Source organism: Aythya ferina (genome assembly GCF_964211825.1).
Source record: "Aythya ferina genome assembly, chromosome: 1".
NCBI classification, from domain to species: domain Eukaryota; kingdom Metazoa; phylum Chordata; class Aves; order Anseriformes; family Anatidae; genus Aythya; species Aythya ferina.
In genome coordinates this window covers 152,194,981-152,211,954 of record NC_140296.1, presented here as the reverse complement: position 1 = coordinate 152,211,954, position 16,974 = coordinate 152,194,981, and the positions used below count along the sequence as shown (strand labels likewise).

At 43.0% G+C, this 16,974-nt stretch overlaps 1 protein-coding gene across 1 annotated transcript; it reads right to left on the bottom strand.

Annotated features, from left to right (window-relative positions):
- Positions 1-1,289: 1,289 nt before the first annotated feature.
- Positions 1,290-16,188, bottom strand: LOC311426081 (cytokine receptor common subunit beta-like; the record flags this gene model as incomplete). The annotated part of the gene is given in 18 exon segments (XM_084502240.1): positions 1,290-1,553; positions 1,556-1,565; positions 1,567-1,626; positions 1,628-1,993; positions 3,495-3,592; positions 6,011-6,140; positions 6,417-6,507; positions 7,362-7,515; positions 7,612-7,745; positions 9,723-9,777; positions 9,909-10,140; positions 10,242-10,380; positions 10,661-10,826; positions 11,378-11,523; positions 12,333-12,505; positions 13,930-14,059; positions 15,384-15,569; positions 16,075-16,188. Coding segments are annotated over 17 exon segments (2,355 nt in total). The 5' UTR covers positions 15,391-15,569; positions 16,075-16,188.
- Between the last annotated feature and the right edge of the window lie 786 nt (positions 16,189-16,974).

The window sequence follows — 16,974 nt, the reverse complement described above, 5'->3', positions numbered from 1 at the left end:
GTGACTTCAGTGGATTTCAGTCTTTTGCACTGAGACTGAAATGCAATTGTGTCTGAAAGGTATTTAAAACACTAGTATCCAGTAGGAGAGAATGGTCTTTTGAGCATTAGGAGTTGCCTGTGTTGTTGATACTGGTAGAACAAAAGAGCTATGAAGTAAGAAATTAAAAAAAAATAATAAAATTAAAAAAAAAATAAAAAAATAAAGGTATTTTTCTCAGGGTTGTCTTTGGGGTTTGTTTGCAACTGGCTCCTTTCTGAGTATTTGAAATGCTGAGGTGGCAGTGTGGGGACTGCAGGCAGAACCAAGGTTTCTTGGGCTAAAGCTGCTAAAAGCAGTGACCCAGCATCAGAGGTGGAAGCACAGCACTTGGGAACAGTGAAGAGAGGTTTGAGAGCAACATTTTCCAATGTTTCCTTACACATCAACAATGGACACTCAAATCCATGTAAAATGTGGGAGTGGGCTACATCACCATGACTTTTTCAGGTTATATAGCTGACTTTAGTAAATAGGCCTCCCAGTGCTTATTCTGAGTTGCCATTTCATCCCTTTTAATAACATTCCTTTTCTTTTAAACACTTGAGTTCATTGCTCTTGAGCAGGAAAACTGATTATCCATGCTTATTATGAGCCCAAGCAAAATCACTTTCTTTTCCTATATCCTGAGACGCTTGAGCTGAAATTGATTACCTATTTTTAGAAAGGAGCCCTAGCTAAATCTGGCTTCTTGCCCTGCCAATCATATCTATCAGTGGAATGTGAAGCAAGCCTATATAAATGCAGGTACATGAGAATCATGGCCTGCCCCTTTTACCAAAAGCAGTAATGTAACTAAGAAAGGGGTAGGCTCACCTGGGATCTTTCACCATGTTGGACTATAAGCTGCAGAGAAGTAACATTTGTGGAAAGAAAATGGGATTAAACAATATAATTTTTGAAAACTTTGTCTTAGTTGTCAAATACCCTGCAACTCCAGCAGGCTCTTCTGAATCTCAAAGCTGGCTGCTTTCATTTCTGTAACACCTTCAGTTTTCTGAAGATCTGGATGACCTCGATACTCTGTACATTTTAGTCCTTGCCGCTGATGGATCCTCCACCATGTATAAATTATCTGATACTTAAAATGAATTTCTAACACTTATTTACTACGGGATCTTTCTGACTCATTTGCACCTTCTCGTTAGATTTTAGGCAGGGAACAAGGCAGCAGTTTCCCACAGTGGAAGAAAACTGTCATGGTAGTGCCAAGATTCAGCATGATTGTGTTGTTCTCCAACACAGGCTCTTCAGAAAAATTGGTTCCTTTTCAAGAAATAAGTAAGGACACTTTTGTGGGTTCTTTTGTGGATGGCAAGTGGCAGATGTGTGGAGTCATTGGCTGATGGCAGTAAGAGGCTGTCTGTGGCGATATACTCTGAGGGGCACTGCTGAAGGGATGTGGCACGGGCAAGAGCCTTTGGAGATTTCTGCTTTTCTGGTTTCACATTCGTGCCTTGCCCACCAGCTGGGGGGAGTGTTGAGACTTCTTTCTCATTGTTGAGGTGCTGCATAATTTCCTACTAATCTGGGAGCAGGAAAGGCTGCTGAGGACCTGCTCTTCTTGCCTCCATGGTGTCTGGGAGCAGACTCATGCCCCTGAAGGGACACTGATTTCTCTTGGTTTCCCACCAGGTCCACTTGAAGAATTTGATGCATCTCAGGCTGGGAGGACATCACTGGGCTGTACAAGTATGGACCATTGAAAGCGAAGGAAGTGGTTGCTGTCTGGGAAGCAGTACTTGCATCAGCAGCACTCTTGCACGGAAGCCTGGCCAACAGGCCGGACACTGCTGCACTCTGATTCAGTGGGCTGACAAGGGCAGCTGTTAGAAGTGAGGTTTTATGTGGCACTTCAGAAGTCTGACAGATTTGCGGATCCAGTGTACCATGGGAAATGTTCTCTGTTGCAGACTTAGCTCCATGAAGCTCTGGTGAACTGTTCTTAATCATCCTGTTTTGGTGAAAAGCACAGGATTTAGTTGCTACTGACAGCTGTCTAAATGACAGCTCTCTAATGTGATCTCTGCATACAAACAGGAGCTGCTGTACGGGGGTGCACTGTATTCCAGGAAGGTAGTAGGAATCTTTGGCCACATCTCTTGTATCTTCCTCAGAAGATGCAAGCCTCAGCCTTTCCTGTGCCACAGCAAGACACCAACTATCTGCTGCCAGCTCCAGCTCAATTACAAGTCATGCAAGCAGCAATTAGCTATTGAGAAAGGCTGTGCTTTTAATGTAAGTAAAACAGAGCCAAGGACCATTCTTTGGCCCTCAGGTTAAATGATGTAGGCTGGCTGCATCCACACTGTACAGCCCTGGTTGTCTTGCAGGTCTCCCCCAGTGTCCCTGCAGTCTAAAACACAGCTAAGTTTTGTTGTTGTTGTTGTTTGTTTGTTTGTTTTTTCATTTCAGTGTACACAATGTAATGTGAGTGCTGTGTTACAGCTGTATTCATAGTATGAAACTGAGGATTCATAGTATGAAACTGCAGGGCCTGGGTGCAAAACTTGCTAGAATACTGTTGAGGGACACTGAACCTCATACAGGCATTTCTGTGTTGCCCACTGGGAATGATTACTGCCCTGTGCTATTGCAAACTGTGCCAGGATGTTGCCTTGGAGAGCACTAGTTGGCACAGGCCAAACCATAGCCAGGAGAGTGCTGACAACAAAGCAGTGTGAGCAGTTACAAGACAGAGCTCGATAGTACATCTTGGCCCTGATTTATTTAGCAGTATAGACTCAGGCAGAGTGACTGCTAGCATCAGCATTTATGCAGCTCTAGACCTCTCAGTGATATTTTACAGTTACTTCTTCAAAATAAGGGGCCTCTGTCTCAAGGATCTTACAAGCACTGAATGGGAAGTTAGATTTAGGGAGAAGGCAAGGTAAGATTTCAAAGAAGTAACAAACATAAGCCATCTTCCCCTAACATGACTCACAAAAGTATTTATTAGAAAAAGCTGACCCTCTCTTCTAAGAAGCAGATAGTTACAAAACCCAAGAGCCTGTTTAATTTTTGTCAGCTTCCCCCCGACTTCTGTGAAACCTAGGATAATTCCTTGAACAGAGCACTATGGTCACCTCTCCATCTTTGAAGACCTGGCACAAATTTGTATGGACAATTTGGAGCTATTTCCGATCAGCCTCACACAGGCCAGGACCACTGTAAACAGCTTTTTGTTAATCCTTCACTTTCAAAGTCAGACTTTGCTTCAAGGAGAAGCAAATACGTCATTTCTAGAGGATGAAGAGGTAAGAGAATATGCATATCTGCATATTTCATTGCAATTTCTGTAGATGTTTGGAAGGTGTATGCCAACTTGCAAAATATATAGGTGAAAATTCTTTGTTCTCTCTTTCTCAGCAAGTGAATCTATGCACAGTCTGCTCTTCCCCAAGATTAGTAAGGGACCTTTCAAGAAAGGAGTCAGGAGTGGGCTGCTTACTTACCCATCCAGCATTTGAAGGCAGTTAATCTCCTCCACCCCCTCAGAAGTGTTCTGCCCACTGAAGCCCACCTGGCTGGCTGGCAGTTGGCTGACAGCTTCCTGGGAAAAGCAAAAAAAGAACATGAAAATTTTAACACTTCTGAGGAAAAAGAGATCACTCTAAGGCTGGGAAGAGACAGGCACCATGGGCACAAGCATGCTAGTAGCACATCTGTGATGGACATTTATGATAAGAATGAGTTTCCAGGCACTTATCCCATATAATTAGTTTTAACAGTTTATCAACCCATACCTCAAAAGTAGCCTTTTCAAACTTTTGATGAAACGACCTTGGTGTTCTCATTTTAAGGGCTGTGCTGTTTCCCCATCTAAACAGAGCAGTAACATTGCTACAGGCCATCTGTAATAGATTGACACAGGCTTAAAAGCTGCCAGTCTGAATGTATTCCTGGCACCTTCGTACCTCCTCAATTCGTTTTAACATTTTCTATCAGCTTTTCCCTCCTTCGTTCTTGCTCCAATCTGCAGATCCTCTTCACATTTCAACTTTCATTCTCTAGTCAAAACAAGCTGAGATCTGTTTGTCTCTGATCTTCAAGTCACAAAAGATGGTAATGCAGAAGCAGTCCCACTGCTGTGGTTACAAAGTATGTTCTGTCCTCCAGAAGACTGTTCCTTTACTTCCATGTTGTCTACTCCTGAGCTGTCTTTATGTAGCATAACAGTCAGGGGCTGCTGCACCTACAGGTTCAGAATAACCACAAAGCTGCTGTTTTATGCAGTGCCTACTCTGAATCAGCACCATAAGAGGACACTCTGGGCAGTATCTCACCTGTAGGACTAAAATGACAGTCCTTCTCTGCTGGCTGGCCAGAGAAACAGAATTGCGGGGATGCTTACAAAATTTAAGATAAGGTAATTCACTACAGGGATGGAAACTCTCAAAACCATGAGACAAAGAGCAGATAGCACTTGTGGATGGACAGCTGGGTATGAAATGCATAACAAAGCTACTGTGATGCCCTTTAGCACGTGGGATGGCCTTGTACCAGTGATGATTATTGTGTGGACAGGAAAAGAATTTGATTAAGTCTGCCAATAGCCAAATTAATCAAAAGGAACTTTAGAATGATAAATGATCTGCAAGGGGGGATTTATCAGGGCCTGCAAAACATGCAGCTGTGCATCATGTGAAGAAGTCTGGCCTACCACACTTCCCCTGTATCAGCCGCTGACTGGATGAATGCCTGAGATACACTGCTTGATGACTGAATAAGGGGCAGAGAATGACTGAGTGCCAAAGAGTTAGCTGAAGGCCATGACAGCCCACCATGTGGTCTCAAAAGCAATGCCAAGACCAAGCATTGCACTGAAGGAGAAACTATAAAGTGGGACAGAAGGACTTGAAAGATAGGGGGTGAGACTGATAGAGATGATAGGGGTAGAAAGTAAAAATGTTGTGATTGGAGAGGTAAACGAGAAGTTAATCTTTGTAAAGACCGCTCTTCCCTGGAGATCTGCATCACTGACTTACACTGCAGGGAGTCAGAGATGAGGTAGAAGTCAATTAGCTTAAGCAGAAGATAATACAAAGTGGCAAAAATAGCACGAGCTCTGTCTGTAGAACGGAGATTAGCAGCATTGCCTTGGGGAGATAGAGACATTACAGATGTGAGATCAAATACAAATCCAACGGTTTCAGGGGAGACTCACAGATAGATAAGGCTGTGGAATTGTGATAGTGGGAAACTGAAACATGCAAGAGTCAGCTCCAGGAAGGAACCCAGTCACTATTTTCGTAAAACTTGAAGTGTGTTTCATGCCATGCCTCTTTTGGTGATATCCACCTACTGGGATATCACTTGTTTGGATCACAAGATTTGCATAGGCTTCTCAGATGAAATCAAGAAATGGGCGAGGGAGAGAGATGGAGGAAAATGAAGCCATTTACTTTTAAAAGTGCTCCAAAGATAAGACTGTGTCAACTGCACACTTCTCTTTGCCCTCTCCTTTCCCACATGGAAGAAAATGTCCATGTCCAGGAAGAGTACGATGTGGGAGGAAATACATCTCTCACAGTATGAAGTCAACTTGCAGCAACTGCAGGAGAGTATAGAGGGAGGTAGTCATGCAGTGACTATAGAAGAGGGGCAGGCAACACTGAAAAGAGTCAGGAGACAACCTAACTAGTAACAGAGAAAGGCCAAGTCAATTTAGAGACAACAGATTTCATGTATGAGGAATATGGGAGGCATTTTGGAGGCAGGTGATGATAAGCCTTACCAGATGCATCAGAGGGGAGAGATGGCTTTACTTGTCAATTCTCACACCTTGGCTACCAAAGTGGGAAAATAGGCACAAGATCAAAGGCTGTAGTGAAGGCTTTCATGAGGCTCACCCAGACCCTGTACTCCTCCTGAACAGGATAGCAGCCTGTTCAGTGACAGCCTGGACCCTGGTCTGAAAGCTCCCCCTCAATAAGTTATCCCACTACATCCTTCCCTTCTTTCTACTCACCTTAGAATACCTCCATGTTGTACTTGCAGAGGCACCCTGCAAGGTACAGGTCCCTCTTGCCCCCAGGTAGCTCTGGACCAGCAGACTCTTTCCAGGATTTGGAATCTTTTCCTCCCACAATTTTTTCTGCCTGTAACAACGACAACACAGAGTTTTCAAGATTTGCCTCGCAGCGTGGCTGCAAGAGGAAGGAACTGTGAGCCATACAGCATGCTGCTGTGCTCAGCAAGGCACTGCCAAGGCAGTGCCCACCCAACTCTCATCTGCACACAGACACTCACCAGGCTGCCCATTGCACATCAAGGCTCATCTCTCACAGACCACTTGCACAAGCAATGCCTCACAACCTTATTCCACTCACATGGCTAACACGCTGCTGAATCTTCTCCTCATGATACAAACCTACCTGAGGAAATACTTATAGCTGTAATATGCAACTATTAGCAAAATGACGGTGAGAGCTGTCAGCATCACTGGTAGAAGCGCTGGTGATTGAACTGAAAGAGAAAAAAGAGAAATCGGGAGGCATCAACAAAGGGGCTGCTTCCCATAACAGGTTTTGCGTTTCAGACTCTCTCCATGCAAGCACATCAGGGAAATGCAAGCAGCACAGCACAGGATGTGAACATGAGGCCTTCTAACTGCTGGGATCCCCTACCAAGTGGGAGAGACCAAATGTGGCCTGAATATCATACTTATATCTTTCCCTCAGTAATTCCTTTTTTTTTTTTTTTTTTTTTTTTCCTGCTACAACAGTTTCCTCTCCAACAGAGCTTAGTCTGCTAGAGTTCCTGAGTACATGCATAAACACCCCTACCTCTGATCTGATCCACAAGCTTATCTGACTTCACACTGGCCCCCTTTTCATCCTCATAGCGTTTAAGATTCAGTATACCTTGTGCTTGAGATACCCAGATCATGTATGCGCACGTATGTGCATGTGTACACATTTCTGTGTGCCCAGGAAGATTAAAACCAAATGACCCACCACATATTTTTTCTAAATCTTGAAGCCAAAACTATTATCAGACATTTTGAAAGTGAAATATCTTTTTATTTCTAATCCAGCCTGTGATAGCTCCTCTATCATCAGCTTTCTCACACACTCCCAGGTCCTGATCCTAACACTGATCTAATGAAGCTTTGCTTTCTGTCTTCCCATGGTTTTGAGAACATAAGACCAGACACAGCCAACAAGAAGACTAAGAGGAAACCTGGCTTCGTTGTGCCTATGAATACTTTGTCTTGCACTTCACCCCCACCTGACAGGACTCTTTTCCTAAGCATCAGATTGCTTTTCCTGCCACTCCCTTACAATCTTGCACAGGAGGGAATACAAACTGAACTGTACCACTGTCAGTTTTCCAGGTGAACTCCTCACTCCATTCACTCCAAAGCCCTTCAAATCTTTGCACCTTTGCACGCATTTTTATGGTGTAAGATGTGGATGGCTCCAGCTTCTGCAGTAGGACGTAAGGATCATCATTGATAGTCATTCTGGTAACCTGAGAAATACAAAGAAGAAAACATGGAAGAAGCAATAACTTTCCCATCCATACTGCCCACAGGATGCCCCTGGTCCCATGTGTTACATCACCTACCGTTTCCATTTGGCTGGTTTTCCAGTACTCCAGTTCATAACACTGTTCCATACGTGTATCCTTTATCCATCTCAGCTCATACTTTCCATCTTTATTCATTGTCACTGTTAAATTTGTTGGGGGTAGCACCTTGACTGGAAGAAACAGTTTTGATATCAGGCATCACCTTCTTGAATACTCCTTTCCTTCCTATGGATCTTTTTCCTTTTCCTACACTAGGTTGTTCAGTAATCTCTAAAATTCAAAAGATGCAGGTGTGCTTCAATTAGTACCTCACAGAATGTTTTTTTCCTGACATTAGTTTGCTAAGCAAGCATAATAGCCAGCTTCACTGAGCTCTTGAGAAAGCTACCCTTTTTCATATCTGCTATCCTCAGCCAAATCTAACAACCCTGCAACATAACTGAAGTATTAGCACTATTTTAGATATCTTAAAAATATACTAACAAGTACAAGAAAGGATTTATGAACTGGGGACAGTCCTGGAGGAGCGCACAAAGATGTTCAGAAGGGGATGGACCACATGACATATGAGGAGAGGCAGAGGGAACTGGGATAGTTTAGCCCAATAAAGGAAACACACTAAGGAATATCTGCTTAATTTCAACTAACTAATAGTAGAATTGTAGAGAAGAATAGTAGAATTGGTAGAGGTGATGGAGCCAGGCTCCTCTCAGAGGTACTTAGTGAAGGACTGGAGACAATGGATATAAGTAGCAACTCAAGATAATAGGGGGGAAAATATTACCATGGGAGTGGTCAAACACTGATACAGAGACCCAGGGAGGGAGTGAAATCCCTGTCCTTGGAGGTACTCAAAACTTAACTGAACAAGGCTGTGAGCAACCCAGTCTAAATGATCTGCTTTGAGCATGTGCCTGGACTAAATGTTCTCTGTTCTGTGGATGCCTGATTTATGAGTCTGTGAAAAAAGCTGTGAAAAAGCCATATATAATCCATGTCCTCGGAACTTCTTTAAGGTATCACCATCTCTCTACACAGACTGCAGCCCTCTCCTGGATCATTTTAGTGTGACTTCTGTACGGATGCTGACTTCTTCATTACCTGTGGCGTATGCGAGGAAGGACATACTGCATGGCTTTCAAGTATCTGGGTGGGTTTTTCTGTTGTTTTGTTTTGTTTTGTTTTGTTTCAGCAGTAGTTGCTTGACAGTTTCCTCCAGACTCCACATTAATTTATGTTTTTTTACAAAAACTTTGTCAGCATGCATGCTTGATGCCTTTACTTCTAGGCATGTGCTTGGTCATATTGTACCATCACAGTCTTTCAAAAAGAAGCCATAGGCATGAGATCATCAATGGAAGGATCAGTAAAACTGCTATAGGGAAACAATTACAGTGTCTTTTAACATAGAAAGCATTAGAAAGGTTACTCTGTATGAGTGAAACACATAAGAGGCAAGACTGGTGGGTGCTAAATAGTCCTGTGCCATGAGGGCTAAGTGCTTCTGAGAGACTTTTTAATCTGGCAACAAATACGGTCTTCACAGTGTGGATGTGATTTGCCTGAGAACTTGTTGGCCATGAGCAGTGAAGGCATAGTCACTTCACCACCAGTTGTTACAAATTTCCAAGAACTTCTTTCCAAGATCTGGAGTTTAAAAACTGATTTGTTCATCTTTTGATATTCATCTGTTGCTTCCGAAAAGTTGCTGAAGTATGGTGTTACGGTCACTGTCTTTGTTCAACATCTATATAACCTACTCAGGCATGTAAATTCCACTAATTCTCTAGATGCTTTTTCAGATCTTATGCATACTTTTGGTAAGTTTCCTACAACGTGATCATTTCCAAGGGCATGTATGTGGTCTTAAGTGCACAATGTTTTCTGTTTCAAATTTCTACTCTTGTTGCACTATAGAAAGTCTGCAGGCACACTTTCAGAGCACTACTCAGACTCCCTCAACTTTGAGATACAGAAGTGTCTTCTGTATTTTTTGTTTGTTTGTTTGTTTGTTTTCATTACAGAACTTCATACATGATCAGCTTCCTGTGCTATGCTTCTTCGTAAGCATAACTGACTGAAAAGGTTCCTATTTTATATTACTCTAACAGGTTTCAATAACTGCTTTGAAAAATCCAAGATGGTACCATGTACTAAACTGAATCCATGAAATCCACAGTAGTTTCCACTACTGCCACCATCCTGAGAGCAGCAAGAAACACTGAGAAACTGCACACCTGCAAGCCACATCTCCCAGACCTTTGCCCTGTCACAGCATCCAAACTCTCTCTTCACCAGCTCAGCTCTTCTCCTTCCCACCTGCTTTTTCTCACCACCACTTGCCCACACAGACACCCCTCCCAGAAAACTCCCAGCAGAAGCGAGACACAACACAGCAGCTCACTGTTCTTGTAGGTTTCAATCAGTTTCTCCTCCGTCTTGGTCCGGACAGACACATGGTACCGGCTCTGACTGCTGATGTTGCTAACAGGGATCGCACAGCTCTGCACCACATACGGGATGTGGGGCAAGGCCTTCTCATACACGGGAGAGCACTCCTCTTCCCTGGGGGGAGAAAGGAGGCTGTGCTGAGATCAGTGGGAACGGGACAGAGCAGAAGCTCAATGGGAGAGGCATGGGCACTCTGCCACTGGCAGATCACATACGCGGATGCTGGAGTGGCCCTGAAGAACAAGCCAAAGATGACAGAGGTGGTGATCACTTTCTTCACTTCCCAACTGCACATCAGAAGATTTGCACCACTGAAAATACAGCGAAGGTTCCTGGGCTGAATGGGTTCCTGGCCTACACAGAAGATCAGAGTAAGCTAAGTGACAGGACAAGTGCAGTGACAGCCTTTGTCTGAGTCTGCGTGAACAAGGTCTGTCCAATGGGATGGAAATGCCAAACACTCTGGAAGAGGCAACATGGAGTATCCCAGTTCTGGGGCTTTCCAAGAGACAGCAATGACTAGAAACGGCCACCCCATGATGCTCTTCCATCATCATGCCAAACTACATTCCCCAGCCCTGGCTTCTCCGCCAGCCCTCCCATCCCTGCACGGCCCCACTCCAACCCGCGCTACCTTCAGGGGTCTCCCAGGACACATCCGTGCTCCACTCGCTGAATGGCCCAAAGAAGCCTTTGGCCTGCTGCACTCTGGCTCGCACACGGGCAACGTATCGGCTCCCTGGCACAAGGTGGCTGAGGTGGCAACGTGTGGTGTTGGAGAGCAAGCGCAATGCATCCTTCTGTTAGCAGGGAGGACAAATGGGGAACAGAGAAGAGGTGGAGGGAAGGCAGGGAAAGAGCATGGGGCAGCTCCAGCCCAGGAGATGGACCAGCTCCTGCAGCTTGCAGAGCTTTGACTGACTCCAGCGCCAGCTGCACAAGAGTCACAGCACTGCCCAGTTCAGAACTGTGTGGAATCTGCCCAAGACACTTGTCATGGTTTCAAATGTATTTTGCCTTTCTCCCACATGAGCCCTCCCATGGACTACGCATGAAACGTGCTTTACTTTCATTTGAGAGGGGTTCAGGGTAAAATAAATTCCAACTCAAAACCCAAGTGCAGTGCTTTTTTCAGTGGAGTGCAGATTTTTGCATTGAAGTCAGGACGAATGGTATTTCACCAGGAAGGTCACTTGCAAACAGAAACGGGGTCCCTTCCACCTGACCTGAAACAGCATTTGTTGTGTTTCTTTCGAGTACCTGAGCACGGAAAGGCCACTCGTTTGCACAGCTTTTACCACAAGCCCTCAACTGCCCAAAGTTGGAGTCAGCCCAGCTTGTCCACTCTTACCTCCCAGGACTCCCACTCCCGCTTGTAAGTGACTTCATATTCCAGTGCATTGCCCAGCCCTTGGCTTCCTTCAGCTGCCGTCCAGGTCAGGAAGAAGTCTCCTGAACTATTTTGAACTTCGAGGTTTTGTGGCGGAAGGGGCTGAACTAGAAGTTGAAGGTGCAACACATGAGATAGTGAGTGCAGGAACATGAATAGGGGAAGAAAACAACTAGCTGACCTCTGAATGATAGGATCTGGACATTTGACAATTTTCTTTCAGCTCTGCAAATAATCCATGACTAGTTTTCAGCACAAAAGGGAAATGGTACTAGACCCGGGTAGTATATTCCTGAACAGAATAGGAAAGTAGGAAAAGCAGTGTTCCTGTGCAGCTCCATAACAGCTTTTTGTGGGAGGATACTTTAGAGAGCATAGTGCTAAAACTGAAGGCTTTTTTGATATCTCCCCCCTGCCCTGATTAAGACATTGGTAAGCTGAAAGGTCTAGCCCCGTTTTTCTATTGTAGCCAGGTGCAGTCATTTCTGTCTACCCAAAATGCACAGAATCCAGTACTTACTCTAGTTAAACTTCATGCAGTTGGTGGTTGCTCAGCCTTCTAGTTTGACCAAGACCTCTCCACAAGGCCTCTCTACCTTCAAGGGAGTCAACAGCTCCTCCTAATTTAATATCATCTGCAAACTTAGTAGGCATTTGAGTCCTGTGTCCATATTACTTATTAAAACATTGAAGAGAAGTGGTGCCAAAATGGAACCCTAGGGAACCCCACCAGTGACTGGTCACCAGCTTTATGTAACCCCATTAATTACAACCATTTGAGCCTTACCCATTAGCTGATTATTCACCCATACATAGTATTATGTTCTTGTATCTTTTTAGGATTAGATATTCAAAACATAAATGACATTTTTTAAATACTCAGGAATAGAGACAAGACATAGAGGCTCATGCTTACCATTCTGAAACAAGTAGACATTTAGCTCTGCCTGCAGGTTCAGGTCAGGTTTAAACTTGTACCTTTCTATATTACTTGCTCTCAGATGGCTTTGACACACCCAGTGCATTGTGAAGTTCTGGCACTTAGCGTGGTTTTCCCCTTTGTGGAATGTGCAGGTCATTTCTTTGTTCCTGGTTACACAGAATAAAAAGCATGAGTATTTTAATAGGATGCTGATAGATGGTCTAAATTATGGGTTTCTTCTCTAATATCAAGCACATCTAGTTTGTTCTCCCTTCCTTTCCTAAGGGGAAGATACATTCACAATAACTGTCTTGGGTTGGTAGCTGTCTGAGCCCTGAGCACATTTTTCCCCTCCAGGGATTTGGTTCCGTATGGTCAAGACCAGCTTTGATGCTAAATTGGAATTGGACTGACTGAGGACTTCCCCACTTTCACTCAGAAGCTGCTTTTAAGCTCCTCAGGCCCCTGCCTGAGTTATGACACAGTCATATCTGTGCCTGATGATATATGCTGCTGATTATGAGCTTGGCTCCTGGCTATGGACTTCCCTGGAGATATGGACGTCTGAACCCGGTCACTGTCAGTGTTTTTACTTAAACTAGAGAAATCAAAGAAAGTAAGGCAAAGACATGCAGCTAGCAGTTGGAACAGAATATTTGAGAGGTTTATGGGACTTAGTCATCCTACAAAAATAAATAAATAAATAAATAAAATTTCCAGGCAGACTTCTGGAGTCTACTGGAACACTTCTGAGGTTTGTAGATTTCAATGCAGAGAAAATTGCTCAAATATTCAATGGGATTCAATACTCTATAGACTGTAAGGGAACTATGTCCACTGGCTTCGCCAAATTTTGGGTCAATTCATGAATAAATCCAACAGCTCTTTCTCAAAAATAAAACCAAGACAACTTCTCCTCGTTCTCATTTCATATGTTTTCTTAACACCCTCCAATCTGTCTGCTGTTGACCCTCCATCCCTGCTTCTGTTGTCTATTCTTTTTCTTTTTCCCCTATATCTTCCTCTTTCTGTGGCCCTTCCTCTCCCTCATAATCTCATGTTCGATGGTTCTGTCTGTTCTTGAAAGGAAGCAGAAGCAGTAAAAAGATAATGACAGACGCAACCCAGTATCTCTGAGAGGAAACCCAGTGAAATAAACACATAGAACTTTTGTTTTTGTCACAGCTCGTTCTGCAGAAATTATTTCAAAGTAACTATTTCTTACCAACATAAGGAGAAGGAGCCTTTTATGGCATACTAACTAGGTGTTATCACCATTGCATCTAGTGTTACCTTCACTCAGGTGCAATAATTAACATGTCTTGCACATGTAGTCTCACAGCAAAAGCAGGGGAGAATGATTGAAAAGATCATGAAAACAACTCGATTACCATGCTTTGCTTCCTTCCTGTTCTTCCTTATCCTGTACAGATCCAACTTTCTCCCCAGCCTGGACATAACACTGGTGTCTGCATGCTGGATACTACACTGGCTGCAAGCTCAGACCATTGCCCAATTGCCCTGCTCCATCTCTTAGTTTCAGCAGCCAAGTCCCTTTGAACTCTTCAGAGAACACCAGCCAGTCACTTACTTTTCATGGCTGTGGTTAAAGTTCAAAGTCATATTCAGGAACTGATGAGCCTCTGAGCATTCCATCCATGTGCAAGTTGTAAGAGAGTTGTAGTCAGGATAGCAGTGTAGAGTCTGCATTGGGATGCTCTCTGAAAAGAGAAAACAGATGAAGCATAAAGAAGGCAGTAGGAAATGGTAAAATGAACACAAATTCTGCTACTGTGCTTCAGAAGGCAGAGAAGTGAAAATATTTCATACGTAGTTCAGCTCACACTGCACAGATTTCACAAATAAAATTTAGTCCTTCATAGGACAGCCCGAATGCAAGAAGTCTCCAACAGCAGCTGCTGTTCTGAGAGTAGGGCTGACTTGTATTACATTGCCATTTATCTGAATTTTATTGTGAGTCTTAGGACTGAGAAAGTCTCGAATTTTTGACTCTGCCTGTCGCCTGCAAATCAAAATGGTTATGCAATAAAAATAAGAATTTGATCTACAAGCTCTGAAGAAAAGATGGAGTTTTTTTGTAGCTAGTAAAATTAATTTTACCAGCAATTACCAGGCAAGAGATGGCAAGGAATGATTTTGCCATTTCTAGCAGGCCTGGGGCAGCTGATGCCTGGTCTTGCAAGAAAGGCCTGTGGCCAAGCCAGGCCACTTTCACACCCAAATTGTGGAACATGATTAAAAGAAAAAGTTGTTTCAGTCTTCATGGAGACAAAGCTTAGAGAGCAGAGAGCCCATGGTATTTAGTACTGCGAATTACATGTATGGCAAGACAGCATAATTCTCCCAAGTACCAGATATGTGTCTCTCTGTGGAAAGATAGGTGTGCAAAAGGTATGTTTTTCAAGATCTTTTATTTAATTCAATCTCAGGACGTCTAACACTTGGAGTAATGAATGAATAATTTCTTCACTTAACAGGTGTGCTGTGGGACAGCCTCTGCTCTACCAGCTGTGCTACCAACAGGCTCTCAGTTCCCTGTCCCTTAGGGTGCAGCCAGCCCTCACTGTAACTCTAAAGGAGAGTATCACCTGGAGGCAGGACAAGTCAATAGACATAACAAAGAGCCATTGGGGAAAAATGGCAGGTTGGAAAAGAATCTTTCTGGTATAAACAAAAAAGGTATCTAATTATGGGACAGGCAAAGTCACAGTTCATGAAGGTAATAGTCAGGCCTAGTCAAATGTTAAACTTCATGACTATTCAATTTAAATAATATTAATAGACTTTGAACATCATTTGACCCATGCAGTTTGGAGTCTTGCCTAAATACCATTCACAACTTTGCCATTGATATACAGCTGGAGTATTTGTTATAGTTCTGGTAACCATGTGTGTACACTCATAAAGTCTCCTCTTCCTGTCACCAACATGAAAGCAAAAAATAAAGGGAGGGTGGAGAAATGTCAGACTAAAAGAAAAAGAAAGAAGGAAAAAAAAAATAAAAGGAAAGATTCTGAAACTCACCTTGCATTGTTCCAGCTCCCCAGACCAAACATGGAGCCAGAAGAAGACTGATGAACTCTGGCATCTTCACACCTTTGCACACAAGCATGATCCTATGTCAAGCAACAGCTCCCTGTATCACTGGCTGTTCTTCCTCAAATACATGCTTAACAGCTACTGTACTTCTTTCTTTGTCATCTGTTATAGCTGGAAGCAAAACTCATTAGCTGGAAAAGTCTTGGGCCTTCTCTTGGCCACAAACTACCTCTTTATCAACACTGAAGTGATCTTTCAGAGTAGCTTGATATGGGGATAATTTATTAAGGATAAAAGTTTCCACCTCTCCACCAGAGAACAAAGACAAAGGTTGTTGTTTGGAAATAATGACAAGATTTTCAACCTCCTTCCTTCACCTCAAAAGAAACAATCCCTGTGTTATGAGAAGGAATTAATTATCCATGTTGATTCACCCTTCTAATCCATTCAAAGCACACCCTCTGTTCCATTGAATAATTAAGGTAACATAAAGGAAGTACTTCCTTATCTTTCTTATTACTCCCACTAACAACAATATACTTCTGGTGATCTGAGAGATCCAGTCCCTCTATTTCTTCACTTTACAACTTTATTCACAGGGATTTTAATCCTTTGTTTGTTTGAGGGGAGAGGTTTCATTGCCAATTCCTTCTCTGCAGTAATACACTTGCCTTACCTGAATACTGAGTAGTCTTAAAGGCAGGTACTTCAGAGAAATCGGATTTTTCATTTATCACTCACAGGAAGCTGGTGCAAATACAACTGCTAGTGGGACACCCACAGTCTTAGCCCTCCAAATAAGCCTGTACGCTGTTTTTCTCACAGTTGTGTTGTTACAATCTTTAGTGTGAGAGGCACGTGTGTGATGTGCTATCTGTAACTTTCCCATTTATAGCATAAGTTAAACAACTAGGTGCCGGATCAGACATCATGCAGTTAAGAGGAAGAGGGAAGGAAGTACTTTTCATTGTTACATTTTGCTTAAACACTTTCCAAGAAAGAGACCAATTTTTCAGCAAATAAGATATGATGATCTCTTCAACAGATTCTGAACTTTGCTGTTTGTTCTGTCTTCTGCTGAGCTGTACTCAAAACCTCTCCTTTAAATCATCATTCTCGAGGAAAGGCAAGGAAAATTCATTGCCATCAAATCAAACAGTAATTAAATAGTTTACATTGTGAATATAGTCTTAATGATGCATTGCTGCTGCTAAGCCTGACCTGCGTAAAGCTTTCTCCATCCAAATAATAGCATGAGAAATGTGAATTATATTTAAATGAAAACCACAGTTAAGGAATTAAAATTCAAGCCATGCTGTAATTTAAGTGATAATATCATACTGCATCGGTAGAAGTGAAGAAAATACACTCTTATGGAGACAATGTAGTTTAACATATATTTAGATCTTTTTGATCTTATGAAGAAGAGTTGTAGCATCTAAAGAAGTGGAAGGAAGGGAAGATTTTTATTGCTTTCTCTTAGCTAGATTGTGCAGTCTCTGGGAAGGGAAAGTTTTTCACATTACCTTTATCCACTGAAAGTATCAGAGTTCAGGCAATTTTAGATTATGTACTC